General features: G+C 39.4%; 2 protein-coding genes across 2 annotated transcripts; one reads left to right on the forward strand and one right to left on the reverse strand.

Moving 5' to 3' along the window:
* Window positions 1-489: 489 nt before the first annotated feature.
* LOC144639232 (uncharacterized) lies at window positions 490-14,595 on the reverse strand. Its single transcript, XM_078498519.1, has 14 exons — window positions 14,150-14,595; window positions 13,307-13,501; window positions 12,107-12,402; window positions 11,083-11,179; window positions 10,130-10,420; window positions 9,467-9,540; window positions 8,602-8,784; window positions 7,820-7,993; window positions 6,627-6,773; window positions 5,683-5,763; window positions 4,692-4,866; window positions 4,316-4,376; window positions 1,333-1,399; window positions 490-1,011 (listed from the first exon to the last, which is right to left on the reverse strand). The coding sequence occupies exons 1-14, from the start codon at window positions 14,282-14,284 to the stop codon at window positions 963-965; spliced, it is 2,025 nt and encodes a 674-aa protein (XP_078354645.1). The 5' UTR covers window positions 14,285-14,595; the 3' UTR covers window positions 490-962.
* Window positions 14,596-15,008: 413 nt separating this feature from the next.
* LOC144637850 (uncharacterized) lies at window positions 15,009-15,940 on the forward strand. Its single transcript, XM_078496939.1, has one exon. It carries the CDS (start codon window positions 15,266-15,268, stop codon window positions 15,734-15,736), a length of 471 nt encoding a protein of 156 aa, XP_078353065.1. The 5' UTR covers window positions 15,009-15,265; the 3' UTR covers window positions 15,737-15,940.
* The last annotated feature ends 1,226 nt before the right edge of the window (window positions 15,941-17,166 follow it).

The following is a 17,166-nucleotide window of genomic DNA, read 5'->3' on the forward strand; positions in this document are numbered from 1 at the left end:
AGTAGGAAGTGGAGAGGAGAAAGAAATATGGGAAGAAGGAAAAAAGGAAGGAACGGTGTTAGAAAAATAAAAAGAAAAACGTAAAAGGAAGAGAATGGGCCGCCAACAAAATAGCTCAACCAGGCATAAACCATCCCAACAGAATAATCACCCAGTTTCACCCCAAGCCACCCCATAAGAAAAAATAACTCCTGCACGCTTAGCGTGCCTATGTTTTAAATAAGCGTTCATTTAAACGTCTTCGTGGCTGTTGTTTTTTAGTTCTAACGTTTTTTGTGTATGATAGACTTGTTTATCATGATTAAATACAATAGGCGGAAATGCTAGCCAAGCCCAAAAGATATATGTACCGATACAACCGCAAGTAGCTGGCATATCGCGATAGCTTTTGAGCGAGCAACAACAGCAAGAGCGCAGTTAGCAACTGTAATGTTTTTTTTTAGAATTCGCGCGTTGGTCATTGCAATAAAGACCCGGAAATCCCCAATGAGTTGTTGTGTATTTAAACGTTTTTTCACATTCAGAACAGATATGGAGGATTTAGCCCAGCCGTAGTTCGCATAAACGCTACGTATGAACATTTTATTGTAATAAATTTACTGTTTCCTACCAATGAAAATAAAATATTTACTAAACTATAAATATTTGTTTGTTTCCGCCTTGGGGGAAATAAAATAATAACTTTCACTTCAAAAACCGACACCGTACTCATAGCCATGCTAATCGTGCAATATCAGTTTCTCACATAAAATATTGCGTGCTTTCAACTAGTCAACCTTTCAGTATTGATGGCTGTGTTTTGTAGTTATTTTATAACAGCTAAAACCTTTTTTTGTTTAAAAAATTTGTAGCTTGTTTTACACATTCAAATGTGTCTCAACTACAACAGATTACAAGTCGCACTTTTAAGAATGGCACGAAAAATATTCGTGTTGTAGCCATCTTTGCAGGCCGGCGGCCCTTCATGCTCTTCCAGGCCTCATCTGTTTCACCATCTTTCTCATCATGTCTCTAAAAAGGACAATGAGGAGAAATGTCAAGGCACAAGAGCAAATATATCATGCACGTAAGCAACACAGCAAGCGATTAAAAAGAAACGTAACGAAGGCACGAAGGAACAACCAAACGAAGGAACGAACGAACGGACGAACGAACGAACGGACGAACGAACGAACGAACGAACGAACGAACGAGAGAACGAGAGAACTAAGCCAGCGAGCGCACGAGCACACGAACGCACGACCGAACATTAACCGAACATTACCGAACATTAACCGAACATTAACCGAACATTATTAATGTTCGATTAACCGAACATTAACCGAACATTACCTGATTGCATTAAGCTTCTCTTCCACCGACTCCCAAGGATGGCGATCTTCGCTGAATTCAAGAAGCTCTAAAAAAGAAAACAAAAAAGAGACTTCAAAGATCTCTAAAGCATCAAGCAATTGACCGTAAATTGTAAATGCTATTCGCTTATTTATCAAAAAGGGTCTTAATCTAAAAATCTCGATGATTTGGTAAGTGCAGAATGCAATATGGAACAATTGAAAGTATGTTTTTTATATATGTTCTTTTATTTGCTTTATTTTACTTTCGGAAAAACTGTTCACAGGCTACTTGTATTCTTTCCCAGGTGTTCCTTACGCTAATCTTTGCAAACGTAACACGACACTTTTGTTCGTTTGTAACAAAATACTTTTTCTTCCTTGAAAATGCGATAACATGAAACTTTTGTTTTTTGTTTGTTTTACGGCGGCATCGATGACATTTGTTTAATTTAATTAAGTTACGGTTTAGACTGCACGAAAGACGATTCTCAAAAACTAAAGAAACAAATCTAATCAAAAAACATATTTTTCGACAGGTTTTTTAAAACGCAGTACAGCTAGGATATTTGTTTCCTGGTTATCAGGTGTTCACGCCGAAAATCCCGGTGCAAGTTTTTGCATACCTAATTACGAAAGCGCCGTGAAAGTCTCAAAATCTAATTTAATTAATTTGCGGTTTTTACTTGGCGCCAAGAAGTCTGCAGGAAGCCTACCGCAAACACGCAATACAAGCGATGTTCATGATAGTTCCAGAAAACAACGTAGACTAATCTGCGCATGCGTTTGGTGTAAATTACGTTGAGTAGTACCACAAGGAGAGCAAAGGGTTTTCTGAAACAAATATATACGTTTGAGATCTTCAAATGAAAGTAACGTAGATGTGCTCCAGGTTTTACCTAGGGGTACGGTCAGGTGCTCCCCACCCCCACCCCCTCCACAAGGAATAATTTAATTGGTGATTAAAAGTTTACACCATAGTGTTTAGCGCCTGAGGGGTTTAGCAAACGACAACCCACCAAACCATCACAATAGTGCATTCTGCACTAAAAAGGACGCATCTTTTCTGAGAACGGACACACTTCTTTATCCACAGGAATTTTAACAATTCATGATCACTGGTACTCATTTATACACTAAGCCCTGGTTGTTCAAAGGGTAGATAACACTATCCACCGTATAAATCGCTATCCAGTGGATGAGTGTTGACAAAACATACTACGCTATGTCCACCGGATAGTGATTTATCTGGTGGATAGCGTTATCCAGCAGGAGGGCATTTTGCGTGCGCATGCGTCGATATGGGCTAGTGCGCACGACAAAGATGTTCTGCTATCGATTGTTTACATATTTTTCACAATTTATGGCCTAATTCTCAGCTCAAAATAAAAGGTGTTTTAAGTTTTATTTGCTGTATACGATATTAAGAGTCCTTGCTTTATCTTCTGACAACAACAAGCATACTTTGGTGTCGGCGTGCCGTTTATCTGATCGACTTTGGCTATGTGTATTAAACATTGCGCGTGGACAAAATGGCGACCGAATGTCGAGAACCTAAATACCTTGCCCATGTTTTTAATAGCTGGGAGATCTAAACGGACAAAGCGCTACGGCAACTTAGTACTAAAATATAAAACAGCAGTTTTAACTATACGATGTTATAATCAAGTATCCCGGGTTTGAGCGAGTGGTCATGATTTTGTTCAGATTTTTCATAAAACTGCAATTTCATCGTTCTCACGATGCAAAAATCTCAAAATCTAACCTTGATCTCCAGCGTCTACCGATGATATATGGAGCCTGAAGTACTTGAACTATCGTCTAATGCTGCGAAGGTAGCGTTAAGAAATGGTCTATTGTGGTAATTTTTAGCTTTCTTTAACGTCATTCTCGCTGGTTTATTCTAACAGAGAAACTATCGTTTGTGATTATTTCCTTAAACTTAAGCATTGGTCAAAATAACTTCACATTTCGATGTACCACAATTATTCCGTTGAACAAGAAAAGAATTACTGAGATCGGTCTTAATTTTAACGTGTTATGGTAATTCTTTGCTGGTAGACTATTTGTTTACATTTTACTATGTTAATTAGTACATTTTTGGCTCCTTTATCAAAATCTAGCCTTGATCAACAGTCAAAAAATAGCATGAAACGAACAAGCGATATATATATTTTTCAGAAACGTTCTAATAACTGCTGCATAAAATGTCTTAAGAAATAATTTTTAACTATAAACAATGTTATTTTCAAATTTTCATTCAACGGTTGTTTCTTTAAGATTGATGTTCATTTTGTTATAACGACTGTTCTACTTCTGTGTCGCCTAAATGTGTTTTAAAGAACTGCAGTTCTTGTTCCAGGAAACTCTGTTTGCCAGTCGAGGGCAAGTTGGCTTTGCTTTAGAGTCATCAGTGAGCTGCATTATCATGTGCAGAACACCCAAACATGTCTTTCCCCTCAGGGAAAACCCTTTTCTTTGGTGGCCGTCCCTTTAGGCAAAAATCTCCCGACAAGCTATAATATTGCTCGCACTCTGCCTGTATTACAGCAATTGATTTGATGTGAAGTTTTGATCCTAATATATCACACTCCAGCACACGCATAAATGTTTTCCTCTTTTTACGGCCTGTTTGATTTTTGTCGGTGAAGGCCTTCCTACCTGTCCCACATATTTTCCCATTATTTGCAACAACGATCTCGAAGCAGGCCAGAAAATCTGCTTTATAAGAGCCTTGCCACACACAAAACACTTTTTCTTAGCGAAATTTACGTCTATATTAAATTATGTGACGATAAACAGTACAAAAAACAAAGTTTGAATCTTCCGCGCCATTTTTATTCCCAAGATCACGCGGTCTTTGTACAGCGGTTGCACGCATGCGCTCGCAAAATGCCCTCCTGCTGCGTTATCCACCCTTCGAACAGCTGGAGCCAATATGTCAAGGGGCACTAGGAGAGTAAAATATAATTTGTCATTCCAACCTTTTGCTAGTTTCATTTCACTGATCCAGTCCCCTTCTTTGTAATACTTTACACGCAAGTTCTGCAGAGACGACAAGAATAACAACAGAAAAATTAATTAATTATAAATGAATGCATTATAAGACAATTACACAGGCAGGGGCTGTAAAATTCTGTCATGGCTTAACAATCAAATTTATTAAGTGACTTATCTGTTTATTTACTCCTCCTACCTATACTAGGATTTTTCGACAAACGTACAATCACGGCGAGCACGCACGTAGACATGCACGTGCAGACACGCGCGCCCAGACACACCCGTACGCACGCGCGTGTACGACATTCCGCACACGTAGACGCGCGCGCATGAACTTGTTCAACCATGACGTTGACATACCAGAAGGGGAAACCTCTCCATGCGAGTGAGCAGCAAAATACGATCCACATCATACTCCAGGCGTGCGACTCGCTTAGCCTGCGTGTAGGTTGTGCTCATCTGAGCTATGAGAATGTTTAGAAGAATGACGATCACGGTTCCCATGTAAGCCAGCATCAACAAAATTGACAGCCAACTGCAAAGGAGACAGTATCAACAGCAGCAATTAGGACTAAAAGGTATCTCTCTTAGTTTTTCATTAGGTAAAGTCTGCATGCGAGCCTAGCAGCCCACTAGGCCGAAACTTATGCCAGTTTTTACAGGGTTACCCCTAGCTTTAAATTCGCCGGTACGCATTAATACACCTGAGTGGACTTGCCCAAGAACACAGCACAGATGACCCTAGCCAGGGCTCGAACCCGGACCGCTCGATCCGGAGTTCAGCGCACTTACCATTAGGCCACCGCGCCTCCCATTGGGGTTTTGAGTCCCTTTAAAAAACAACCCCTTGTGAATATCACACCACTTGACGCCGACCAGTTAACTCGAGGCTATTTTTCCTTATCGTTATTTTTGTGAAAATTATTGCGTATTTTTCTAACCTTAGTTTGTTTTCATTGTAGCTTGTAATAGGTGCAATTTTCCACTTATTTTTTTTACTTGCCACGTTTACATTGCTTTCACGGTCTCCGCTTTGAATGTACTTTTCACTCGCCTTTTTCAACACTGTTTACGTTGTAGCTTAGTATTTAGCCTATGCCAGGGATTAAACTGTAACTTTTCGATCGCTGGCGGCTCCCTCCACAAACTGTTGTGTTGTTTGGGTCTTTACTTATACTAGAAATGTTTTCTATTCACTTGAGCAAGGCGAAAGAGAATAGAGCAACAGCTTCAGAAGAGAAGTTTCTGGGTGAGAAAAATGTTGCTACCGAGAGTAAACCTAACAAGCACAGGAACTTGTAACGAGTATTTTTTTTATTTTAATGCTGCTTTGTACATCGTCGCTACTTACTTGAAACTTGAGTAATCTTCAGCAATTGGTTGCTGTTCGGATAATGCACGAAACCCGCTCAGCAACACATCTTCAAAACCACTAAAAATAAAAAGAAATTACAATTTAAAATGTGTATTTCTACCTTGCAGCTACTATTTGGGGTGTATAAAAAAGAAATTACATGTACCAGTCTTGTTTTAAAAACAAACATCGAGTAATCAAATGCCTCTTAGCAAGCTTTATCCTTTCCCCGCTCACGAGATTGGACCCGAGAATTCCATACTGATGGCGTATCTCTTCAGAGATCTGTATAGTGTCTCTGATTGGTTGATACTCGGATTTGAATTTTAGCGGGCAAGTGTCAACCAATCAGAGACACTACACGTCATCAACATGGAATTTTTCGGGTCGAATTTCAGACGTCTCTTGAACCGAGGAAAACTTGAGTGCACGAAGGGAGAAGTCTTCTTACTCGCATGTACTCAGGCAACGAAATGTGAGAATAACAACAAAAGGAATCTTGGAAAAAGCCTAGATTTACTTCAACACAAAGGACATTTGACCAGGTTAACTTATAGCGGTATTTTACATGTAAGGAGGTTTTTCATTCTCGTCCCCAGAGCCGCTAAATAATAAAGATGGTAAATTTTAAGCTTGTTGATAAATAATGAAAATGAATTTTTCAACAATGACACGAGCATGGGCCCCCAGATACCGGATGGGCGCTCTAACCAACTGAGCTACGAGAGACTCGTTGTGAGCTGGGCCATTTACTAGGTTGATATGTGACACATGTCCTGCTACTGCTAGGATCAGCAATGTCGAAATCATCAACTGTGTTGTAAATAATAAAGATGGTAAATTTTTTTTTCAACAACAGTTCGTTTCAGAACTACTCTCACCCGGACGATCACACTATACGAACTAATGAGGTTTTCAAATAAAGCCACAAAAAGACGCACCTTAATGGAGGGCTTTGCTTGGAAGCACGGAGTGACAAGTATAATGAGCCACAAAAGGAAAGAAAGACCACAGCAAACACTATCATGAATCTTGTCACATCTCGTCGAATGATCTTGGCCAAGGTTTTTGTGTATAACCCTGTAGTTCTGTAAATAGAGAACAAGACAAGATTGGTTAGATCTAAGAAGAACTCCACGGTCGGTGGCCGCTTCTGTGCTACGGAAACCGGGATAAGCTGAAACAAAATATTCAGGTCGTTTTACACAATAAAGTCAGATCATTCCAGAAAGAAATATTTTGTTAGAAATAGTTAGAAAAAATGTCAAACTAGTGAGAATTCTCCACTTTGCCTCGTTATTTTCCGTGCTGGAAATTTGTGCGCACGTTTGTTTATATTTCCATATTATTTTGTCTTGTCTGTAACTGTGCTCACATTGTGGGCTCCTCCTAAAATGTTCTGCAATTGGTATAGGATTTAATGGAGCTGAAACGAATTGTGGAATTACATGCATTTTAGGCATCCTACTGATCAACGGTTACGGCAATTAGATATTTTATGGAGCGCCATTACGTACATGGTCTGTCCCCTGCCTCCTCCACAGGCTTTTCCAAGGCCAATGGAGAGGGAGGATTTTGAGCGAGCGCGTAGCGCGAGTAGGAGGATTGGGAGCGCGCGCGAAGCGCGAGTAGGAGGATCTTCCCTTCCCATGTCTCCCTTCGCCCCGCTTTCCTCAATAATTAACTAGCATTTCCCCAAACGATCGCGAGCGACTGGGGACGAGGCAGGTCTGTCCCCTTAGAATTGTGTTCGGTGAATTAAAACTGACCCATCTAGTGCATCCGCAACTGAATGCTGCTTACTTGATCGGCCAAAACAGAAAACCGATCAGACAAAAATACGTCTTTTCTTGAGTAAGGAAGCTGATCTAATAGGGGCCTAATAAAGATGAAGCCATCGAACGCGTTTGACGCATTTCAAGCTCCAGGTTTAAAGCATAATTATAAGCTTACACATACAAAAAACATAGTGCATGGAGTTTTTCATCACATTTTCATCGAGCAAAAAGATTTTCTTTACATTCTCGTCATTTCAAAAGTGAAATGATCTGACTATTCTTTGAAACATTCTGACGTGGAACGAAGTGACCGTAATTCGATAGGCCACTAGGCTCGCATGCGGACTTTACTTTACCTTGTGACACAAGAAAACTTAAATATCCTCAAGCAATTGAACAGGAAAGCTAAAGACGCCACCATCCACTGTGCTTTGCTGTCAGCATACCGCAATGGAATGATACACAGTATAAGCAACAGGCCTAACCAGTCAAACAGGTTCATCCACTCTTTGAAGTATGAGTGCCTCTCTCTGGTACAAGACAAAATGGGAGATATACTCTAATTATGAATTATGTCATGGCCAGCCAATGGGCATTTTGCCACAAAAGGTCACATGGTAGAATGTCCGAGAGAGCGAGCGTCCTCAGACCGTCTGAGAACCAGGCTTCCATACTAGATGACAAAAGAATACGACAGCCTTCCAAGCAAATCAACTTCTAAAATCGAGATTTCTTTTTTTCAGATACATGCCCAAGTGCGTAGTTTGCATCCAGGGGGATGGCCGGGGGAATCCTTTATATAAGCTACATCAGTATGGGCAGCAACAAAGGGTATGGTTTCGAGCCATTGTGATCTGACATTGGGAGGGTATGGTTTGTGTACTCTGTTCAGCAATTAGGTGTAACTCTTGGAAGAATCTGTTTTTATCATTGTTATAATTCATATAATTATTAAAGTGCGATTTCATTAACATAATAAGTAAAAGCCCTTATCAAATATTTACACAAACCATAGCCTTTCCTGGGAAGGGTTGGGTATGAAAGATTTCTACTGTTTTTCTCATAAATACATATCAATTATAAATTAAATAAAATTTAAGTGATATTATTGAAGTTTTGTTGTACCATCATTACTTACTTTCGCATTTGATTGATTTCTTCACAGATGTAAAAGACGACCATAAGAAGGGTGATAATCTCACTGAATCCACGCAGCGAGTCTGCAGCACTCTTGTAAAGGGTGGGGTCCAGTTTTGTTGAGCCGTGCATCAGTGAATAGGACAAGAGTAGCAGGAAAATCACATAAATTCCGGCTTGAAGGCTGCAAAAAAACAAGGTAGTACAGTACAGTTTTGTTTGTTAGATGACCCTACAAAAACATATCTCCACTATCCTTCATAAGTAGCATTCTACTAGCATATTACTAATGCAAATGTGACAATTTGATTGGTTAGCTACTCATATACTATCAGTCATGAGTATAAAGTTTGCACAAGCTCAGAAAGTGTGAAGATTTTAAAGTATACTTGAAGCCTCATGCGTCCTGTGGCAGTGAAAAGGACAGATGATGATGTGTGATGATGATGATGATGATGATGATGATGAAATATTTGAAAATCATTTAATTGGACATACTTTACGTACTAAAACAATTACTGGACTTTTCGCTCTATATATTTCTATGAGGGGAAAGTTGATGAAGATGCAGGCCGAATCAACTATTACCTTACAAAACTTTCAAACCCATAATCTAAATTAATTGTTCATTACATAAAAGGTTAAATCTTCTAGCCTGAAATACAGAATCAAAGTACAGAATAACAGAAAGGTTTGCTTTTTGGAGCAACAAACGATTTAAGAAATGGGTCAACTTTTAGTTGCCTTAACTTACATTTTTAATACTTTTTTTCCACGCTGGGGAATTACTCCGGGTAAGAGTTTATAGTGAGCAATAAATAACATTTTACATTTTGATGCATTTTGGAATAGTACAGTAAGTTTACCTAAGAAACCAATGTCCATAGCTTTGCCATTTTGTTTTAATCAGCATTCTAACCACAGGATGTTGCAAGGCCTCCTGAAAAACAAAATTCAAGTGCCATGGAATCTTTAGCATGGAATTTTTTTAGCTGTCATGAATGTGCAGTGTTCTATAATATTATTGGATATCAAGATATCACAAAATGGGACTAACTATTCGGTACTCAGTTAATGTAATGAGACAATAGCGAGACACCTCATGACATAATATTTATACAGCGTAGCACACAGTTCATGTAGAATATTACTGACTAAACAGCACTCCGGTTAGCCTAAATAGCACCCCAGTTAGCCTAAATAGAAATCCACTACGCCTACTTTAGCTTGGGTTGCGTGCAGTTAGCTTTTATAATAGGGTTAGGATTTCTATCTAATAAAAAAATCAGGAATCAGTGGCAGCTGGTCATCCGTGGCGTACAACAATGTAGTGGATATCTTCCCACTTTGCATGCCAGTGACCTGGGTTTGAATCCTCTTGGTCTCAACTTTTTTTAACTTAAAAAAATAAGTTTAGTGTGATTTATACCTCGTGTATGAAAATATAAGAAGTCTCTCTACATGAACTGAGTGCCAAAGAGTCACTCCCATCACAAAAATTATATAAAATGATATAATTGTAACCTCACCTTATTGTTACTTTTTGCAATAAGATGTAAACAAGACTTGTCTCGCCGGTTAAAATGTTCATTATCTGTCAGCTTGTTTCCCTCTAAGGCCATAACCTTTGGAGGCCGACCTGCCTCGTCACCTTCCAGAATGTGGTAATAAAAGTGATAGTCAAATGGGTCATCTGGAATTGTACTCCAGGCCCCTTCAATTCCCTCTTCTTCTTCTTGGTTGTCGTAGCTATCTTTTCGTTTTGGTAGGTGTGGCCAGTGTGGGTTCACCATCTGGTCTAATATGGCAACTACAGATTTCTGTTAGTATAACAAATTTGTCATCATCATCATCGTCATCAAGTCTCATCACACCAGTTGCCAAATAAGGCCGTATTACAATACAAATTCAAAAGACATTAAAATGTTCAATACTCAGCCTACTATACACTGATAATAATTTTGTTAACCCTCAATCAGGTAATCACACAATCCCTGATGACCAAGTTTGTATTTTGGAGTAATTTTAATGTGCAGTTCAAGAAAGTATCCATACCCACCCAGGGTTCATTCTCCTTTAAGGATTTCCACAACCTTTTCTGTGACTTTTCAAGTTTTCCATAACCTAAATTTGACTTGGAAATTTTCAAAAAAAAAACCCTTGGTTTCTGGTAAGTTTTTACCTTGTGTCCTTCACGAAAATCACACTGTGTATACTAATTTATTTTGTACATTCAATCAACATCTTTTCCATGACTTTCCAGGCCTGGAAAATGAAATTCTAAAATTCCATAACCTTCCAGGTTTTCCATGACCCGCACCACCTTTCCACCCCAAAATTTGAAAAGAAAAGTACCATGGATATACAAGCTTAGCTGGTATTTCTATAGGGGTAGGGGGTGTGAGGCTCAAATCAAGAAACCTTCTACAGGAGGGGTATGGGCAATTTCTGTACATGTACCAGCACAATATGACATTCTCACCTTCATTTTAGGATTCTCAATAATGGACTTGAAGCTGAAAAAAGAAGGCTGAGGACTTGTCATATCGCCTGGTCTCCATGAAAACAAACTTTGGACTCTGGTGAGAGTACATGTAAAATATGAACAAAGAGTGAAGTTAAGGGAAAAGTAAGGTCTGCATCAAGCAGAAGCAGGCTGGCTATACCGTCAGAATATCCCAATTTCTGTAGCATTAAGTACTGTTACCCCGCCCCCCGCCTCTTGGATGGGATACTTAAGTCCATCACAGGGTAACAGGTATCCCTTAGCATCAAACTCACCAATACCCATTTATACACCTGTGTGGAGAGAGGCACTGTAAAAGTAAAGCATCTTGCCCAAGAATACAATTCAGTGACCTCGGCCAGGGCTCAAACCCCCGGGGGGGGAACTCCCAATGAGAGTGATGGGGATGCTCGTCGTCTCGCTTAGGGATATAATTTCGGACTTTGGGTCTCGCTAGGGTGTTTGGGGAAAATGCAAGAAAATGACAATATTTAGCCACAGCCGCAGACACAGAAGAAATTACCAATATGTTTTTCTCAGATTTTGGTATCTTTAGGGGTCTAAAATAGCTTGAGCCACGTCCAGATTGGTCTCTTTTGGGCTTTCAATCCGCGGCATCCCCGCCCTTAAATATGGGAGTCCCCCCCGGGCTCAAACCCAGACTGCTTGATTCAAGTGGAGTCCAGCGCGCTAATCATAACACCACTGATAGCATCTCTCACAATTCATTTAAGGGATGACGTGGCAAAACTGACAGTGATCATCAGATCTCGAGTATGATGTCAGGTAGCCATGTGATTTGACAGTATCAGTATGTAACTGGGGCCATTCAGATATTAAAAACATGGCAAAAATTTATCAAACATGTTAGGAATAGAAATTTCAGAGATGGAATGGCACAACAAAAAGCCCTTTGAACATTTGGAATATTGCCTTTTTATGAAAGCACAATTAATATTAAAAGGCTTTCCCTTACACGTACATGTTAGTGTCCACTTACCTTTCATGCCACATCATTCTAATCAAATAAGCTGCCACATCATCGTTCTCTGCTATCAAGGCCAGTTCAACTGGAAGTAAGCCTCTTTTCTTCTCAGGCTTTAACTGAGCTTTTGTCTTCAGAGCCAGCAAGCCTGGACATTTTTTCGTAAGTGTTTTTGTGACATGCAGGAAGCCCAGTTCAGCTGCATAGTGTAACAATGTCTTCTTTGTTTTGTCTTCTTCATCTCTGAATGTCTCGTATCTATTGTCTGAGTTGAGATCACTCTCTAATAGAATCTCCAAAAATCTATTAATCTGCTTGACAAACACACATCAATGGGTATTACAAAATAATAAATAAAATTAACTATAACCTAGCTGACAAGACACTTTACTCTATAGATATATAGTACTTCTCTTCACCCAGGCGTATAAATGGGTACAGGCCAAGTAATGCTGGGGGTACCCTGCAATGGATTAGCATCCCATTCAAGAGGGAGTAGAAATATTCCTAGCCGCTTAATGCTACATAAATTGGGATAAGCTTAGACAGAAGCACCCCATGGCTCGAGGCTACCCTTTTTTGCTGACACATGCTGGCTTAAAAAAATCTTCTTTCTTGTTGAGGAAAACTCCAATTTTTTTCCTTTCCCTCGCTGATCTGTGTATGACCAATTTTGTACTTGCATGGGGGGGATATACTAATTAACTGAGTATATCAATCCCTAAAACAAATTGCTTTAACAGAGATTTTGGACAGAAAATGATGTACCTTTATATACACATACCTGCAGTATAAATTTTATACTACATTTTTGTACATCCCTTAAGTTTTCTCTTAAGTAACCCCATGAAATGTTTACTACATGAACCAGCTAATAAGTGTGTCTGAGATACATGTATTTGTGAAAGACCTTCGCAAATACCTATATGACAATTATCCCCTTGCTTTCCTGCAACTCATGAAAACTCAACCCTTTTATACATGTATACCTACCGCCTGAAAAAAAGTACTCTCCCCACCCCTTTGCGTGGGCCCCCTACCCACCCTTCTAAGTTACTGGCAACTATCGCTAGGAGCCCCAACCTCATTCCTAAGGTCTCTCTCTCGGGGAGAGAGAGAGACCCTGGGAATAAGGTTGTAGGAGCCCAATTAAATCCAAATTTTTTTTGCATGTTTTCAGCTTGAAACAATATAAAATAAACAAGTGAGATATACCAGCTGTTCAAGGCCCAGAAGACGATCTGGATTATCCTTGTACTGTTTTGATGCTGGCCAGTTTTTCAGCATCAGAAGAGCAGGATCCTCGCTGATGAGTTCCCCATTGTCTTTGTATTTTTCGATCAGTCTTTCCACACGCACTTGGTCCATGGCTTTGTTCCATGATAATCCTTCACTTTGCTTTTGTCGAACCTATAAGTGAACATGTTTACATGGTGGAGCTTCAGTTGTTGTTTTGATCATCACAAGAGCTATGCAGGCTGGGATCTGATCCCCCTCCCCCATTCTTCAGGATTGTCGCATGGCAACATATCATTTAGTCATGTAAAAATTATTGGTTGAAAATGGCACACAATAATTCTGTCTCTCCCTGTGGACATCAAAAGGAAACTTAAGGAAGCTATCCACATCAGATGCCAACATCCAACATTAAATAAAGATGCATGGGGGCTTTGCAATAACCACCATTTTCAACCACTTATTGTCATGTGACTACATGAGATGTAACCACATGACAACGCTGAGCTGACTTGAACAGACTGATTGGAAGAAGACTACGAGATATGGTCGAAAAGCTTCGCTTTGCTTTAAACTCCAGACCTTCTGACAAGAATTATTATTGTTTAATAATTTATATTTACGTGTGACTGCCGGTGTGAAAGTGTCTTAGGGTGAGAAATATTACTAATAAATTATTGTTACCCAATAAAAATACGTCTGTATTTAATAAAATAATTAAATTATAAATCATTTACTCAATATCAATGTAAAAGAACCTATTCTTGCTCGCTATTGAAATTCTAAAGGATAACGTTATTAAAACGGCTTTACAACATGTACCTTGATCCAGAACTCTCTATCAAATTCGTCTTCAAAACCATCTTCTTGTCGACCAACTTCAATGTTTTCTGGTTGTTCTTCGCGAGTCTCATTTCCTTCAGCCCGCTCAAGCAGTTCTTGCTCTTCTCTTTTCATTTTTTAATCGGCAGTCTCTAGCTGGAAGATAGAAAAATTAAATAAACGTTCTCGAGCGGTGAAAAGAACCTTTTAATTTGCTTTCCAGAACAGCGTGTTCAAGTCGTGTACAGCTAGCATACATAGATGCGAATCACCAAAACAAAAAAATCCTCTTTAGCATACAAGTTTCGTCTCGATTCACTCCATGGTAAAAGGGATCATAGGATAGGTGGCTCTGCATGCAATGGTTTTGTAAAACACCCAACAGAATTTCAATCGTTCGACCAACATCAGCAAAGCAAAGTGCACTCATGTGCGAAAATTGATAGGCGTTCCTTCACCGTGATGTTAAACATAGATGGAGGACTAAGACCCACAACATCAAGGGCGGGAATCGACCTCGTTCCCAGGTTGAGGCTGAATAAAAAATTTCATTTATAATTTATTCAAAATTTATTTAAAAAAGAATAATTATCCCAAGCTACCTAGTAACAAGATTTATGATTATAATATTCTGCCTTGCGCTACCGTGCTACGTGGCTATAATGGCTGAATCCCTAATCACAATGTAGTTTCAATACAGCTGAGAAAAAATATGCCGCTAAGAGCTAAGAGCACCTGCTTTTTAATTTATGCATAAGCAAAAATTGGCCTCTCCTATTGGCTATTTAAAAAATTGCTGTTGTCACCTCTTTAATTATTTTTGAAAGGAGTTGTACTTGAAATAATTAAAGTAGTGATGTCGCAAATTATTTTCGATCAGCGACTGAAACATTTGTAGAATTCGCTTCTTTTGCTAGTTACAGCGTTTGAAGTTTGAGGGCGGCTGTTGTTCCCGTATGATCAAAAGCCGTACCTTATCTTTCTTTATCGTTTATGCGGGCTTTTTTTCGATCAGTGTGAATTATTCAAGTTCAAATACGAACAGACATTGATACAACTGAAGACGCGTGTTTATTCAACTCGGTTCTACCCTCGCGCACAAAATCAAGGCGTAAAATGAAGTGTGCTCTGTTCCTTTATACTGGAAGCGACAGCACCAAAGCTGAACAACTCAAAGATTATCTACAAGGCAAGCTTCGCGCAGTAGCAGACTTGAGAAATATCACCGACATTTTAGCCGAGGATCAAGAGTTGAAGAAAGAACTTCCCCGCAGTGATTGCGTTGTGCTGATCGGGTCACGACAAGCATCGTCACTTATTCAAAACAAACGCCACGAAATCGAAGATGATTTTGTTACCTTCGACGGGAAAATTATACATCAGGAGCTAACAGAAAACAAGGAACTTCTAAACAGATTGGTTATCATTTTCCTGACGGAAAAAACGAAAAACGACTGGATCCCGACTGGTTTTGATGAAAGAAGAATATTTCATCTACAAGGCGGAAAGATACGAGCTGGAAATCCTGTCTTAGACCAAATTGAAGATTGTATAAAAGGAATATTGGTTGGAAAGACTCGCGCGTAGCTGGCTTTTAGTGAAATATATGGGACAGAAAATGAGGTTGTACAATTCATCTTTGGATCGATATTGACAGCATACGGTAAAACTGGTTTGGTTCTAGTATGTGTTTATAGCAAGGAGTTTAAACTAGACTAGGCTTATCCTACAATGCCACGAAAGGTCTGTAAACGTCACATAACTTTAAGACGATTAAAATTAATCACGCAATTTTTTGCAACTATATGTATAGTACACATATGAGATATATAGTAAACGATAAAGGAACCGTCTCTCATTTTTCCCTATGGTTTATCTTCGTGTTTGCGAGGCTAAGAGAGTCTAACGGGCACGCAGAAAAGGTTTCAGTTCTGCCAAGTAACCCTGGGGTGGGTGGGAGGGGGCGGGATGTGCCAGGTTCCCAAAGCCTGAAGAAACTCAAGGGGTAACGCGGTGCGGGGCGAAGTATAGTCTGAACTCCAATTGATAAATCAACAACAGAACTAATGGCAGGTCGAACAAACGTAGATATATATTGGGGATTTGCTCAACGTCCCTTATTTTCGGCGAGGGCCTTTATAAGAGTGGATTGGGGGAGGGGGGGGGGCGTTTTTTTTTTCAGATGATTATTTAAGTTTTTGGACGGGATGCTGTGACTGAAATTTTTTTACGGGGGCCGTGAGGGGTGGGGGCATACAAGAATACTGCATGGTAAAACTTTCTAAAATTAAGGATATGAAACGACCCAAAACTAGTCCTACGGTCGCTCTAAGAATTAAAAAAAAATAAAATCAACACAACGCAGTCACTGCGGGAAATGTCATTCTTCAACTCTTGTTCCTCCGCTAAAATGTCGGTGATATTTCTCAAGTCTGCTACTGCGCGAAGCTTGCCTTGTAAATAATCTTTCAGTTGTTCAGCTCTGATTCTGTCGCTTTCAGTATAAAGAAACAAAGCACTCTTCATTCTACGCCTTGATTTTGTGCGTGAGAGTAGAAACCGAGTTGAGTAAACACACGTCTTGAGTTGTATCGATGTCTGTTCGTATTTAAACTTGAATAATTCACACTAATCCAAGGCAGCCGTCATAAAACGTTTGTAGAATGAAGATAAGTAGCCAAAAGGAAAACACGAAGATCGTTGCTGTCTTTTGATCTTAACAGAACAATTTCAAGTTACAGCCTTTTACAAGTGGCTTTTATAATTTTTTTCACGACTTCTTGATTATGTTTAGGGCGTTGCCGAAATCAAGTTTCCGAAACGTCGAATATAGCCGTGAAAAATCAAAAGACTGCAAATTCCTAACTTAGGCTATACCTTCCCGGCTGTTAATTAAAGAACGTGTTCTACAACTTTTGTACGTTATTACGTAGTACAGGTCATAGGGCTGGCACTTTACAAACACGGACGTTTCAATTTAAGGCACAAACAAATAACTTTAATTTGAAAACTGTTCA

Source organism: Oculina patagonica, chromosome 14, assembly GCF_052425735.1.
Source record: "Oculina patagonica isolate OP01 chromosome 14, crgOcupat, whole genome shotgun sequence".
NCBI classification, from domain to species: domain Eukaryota; kingdom Metazoa; phylum Cnidaria; class Anthozoa; order Scleractinia; family Oculinidae; genus Oculina; species Oculina patagonica.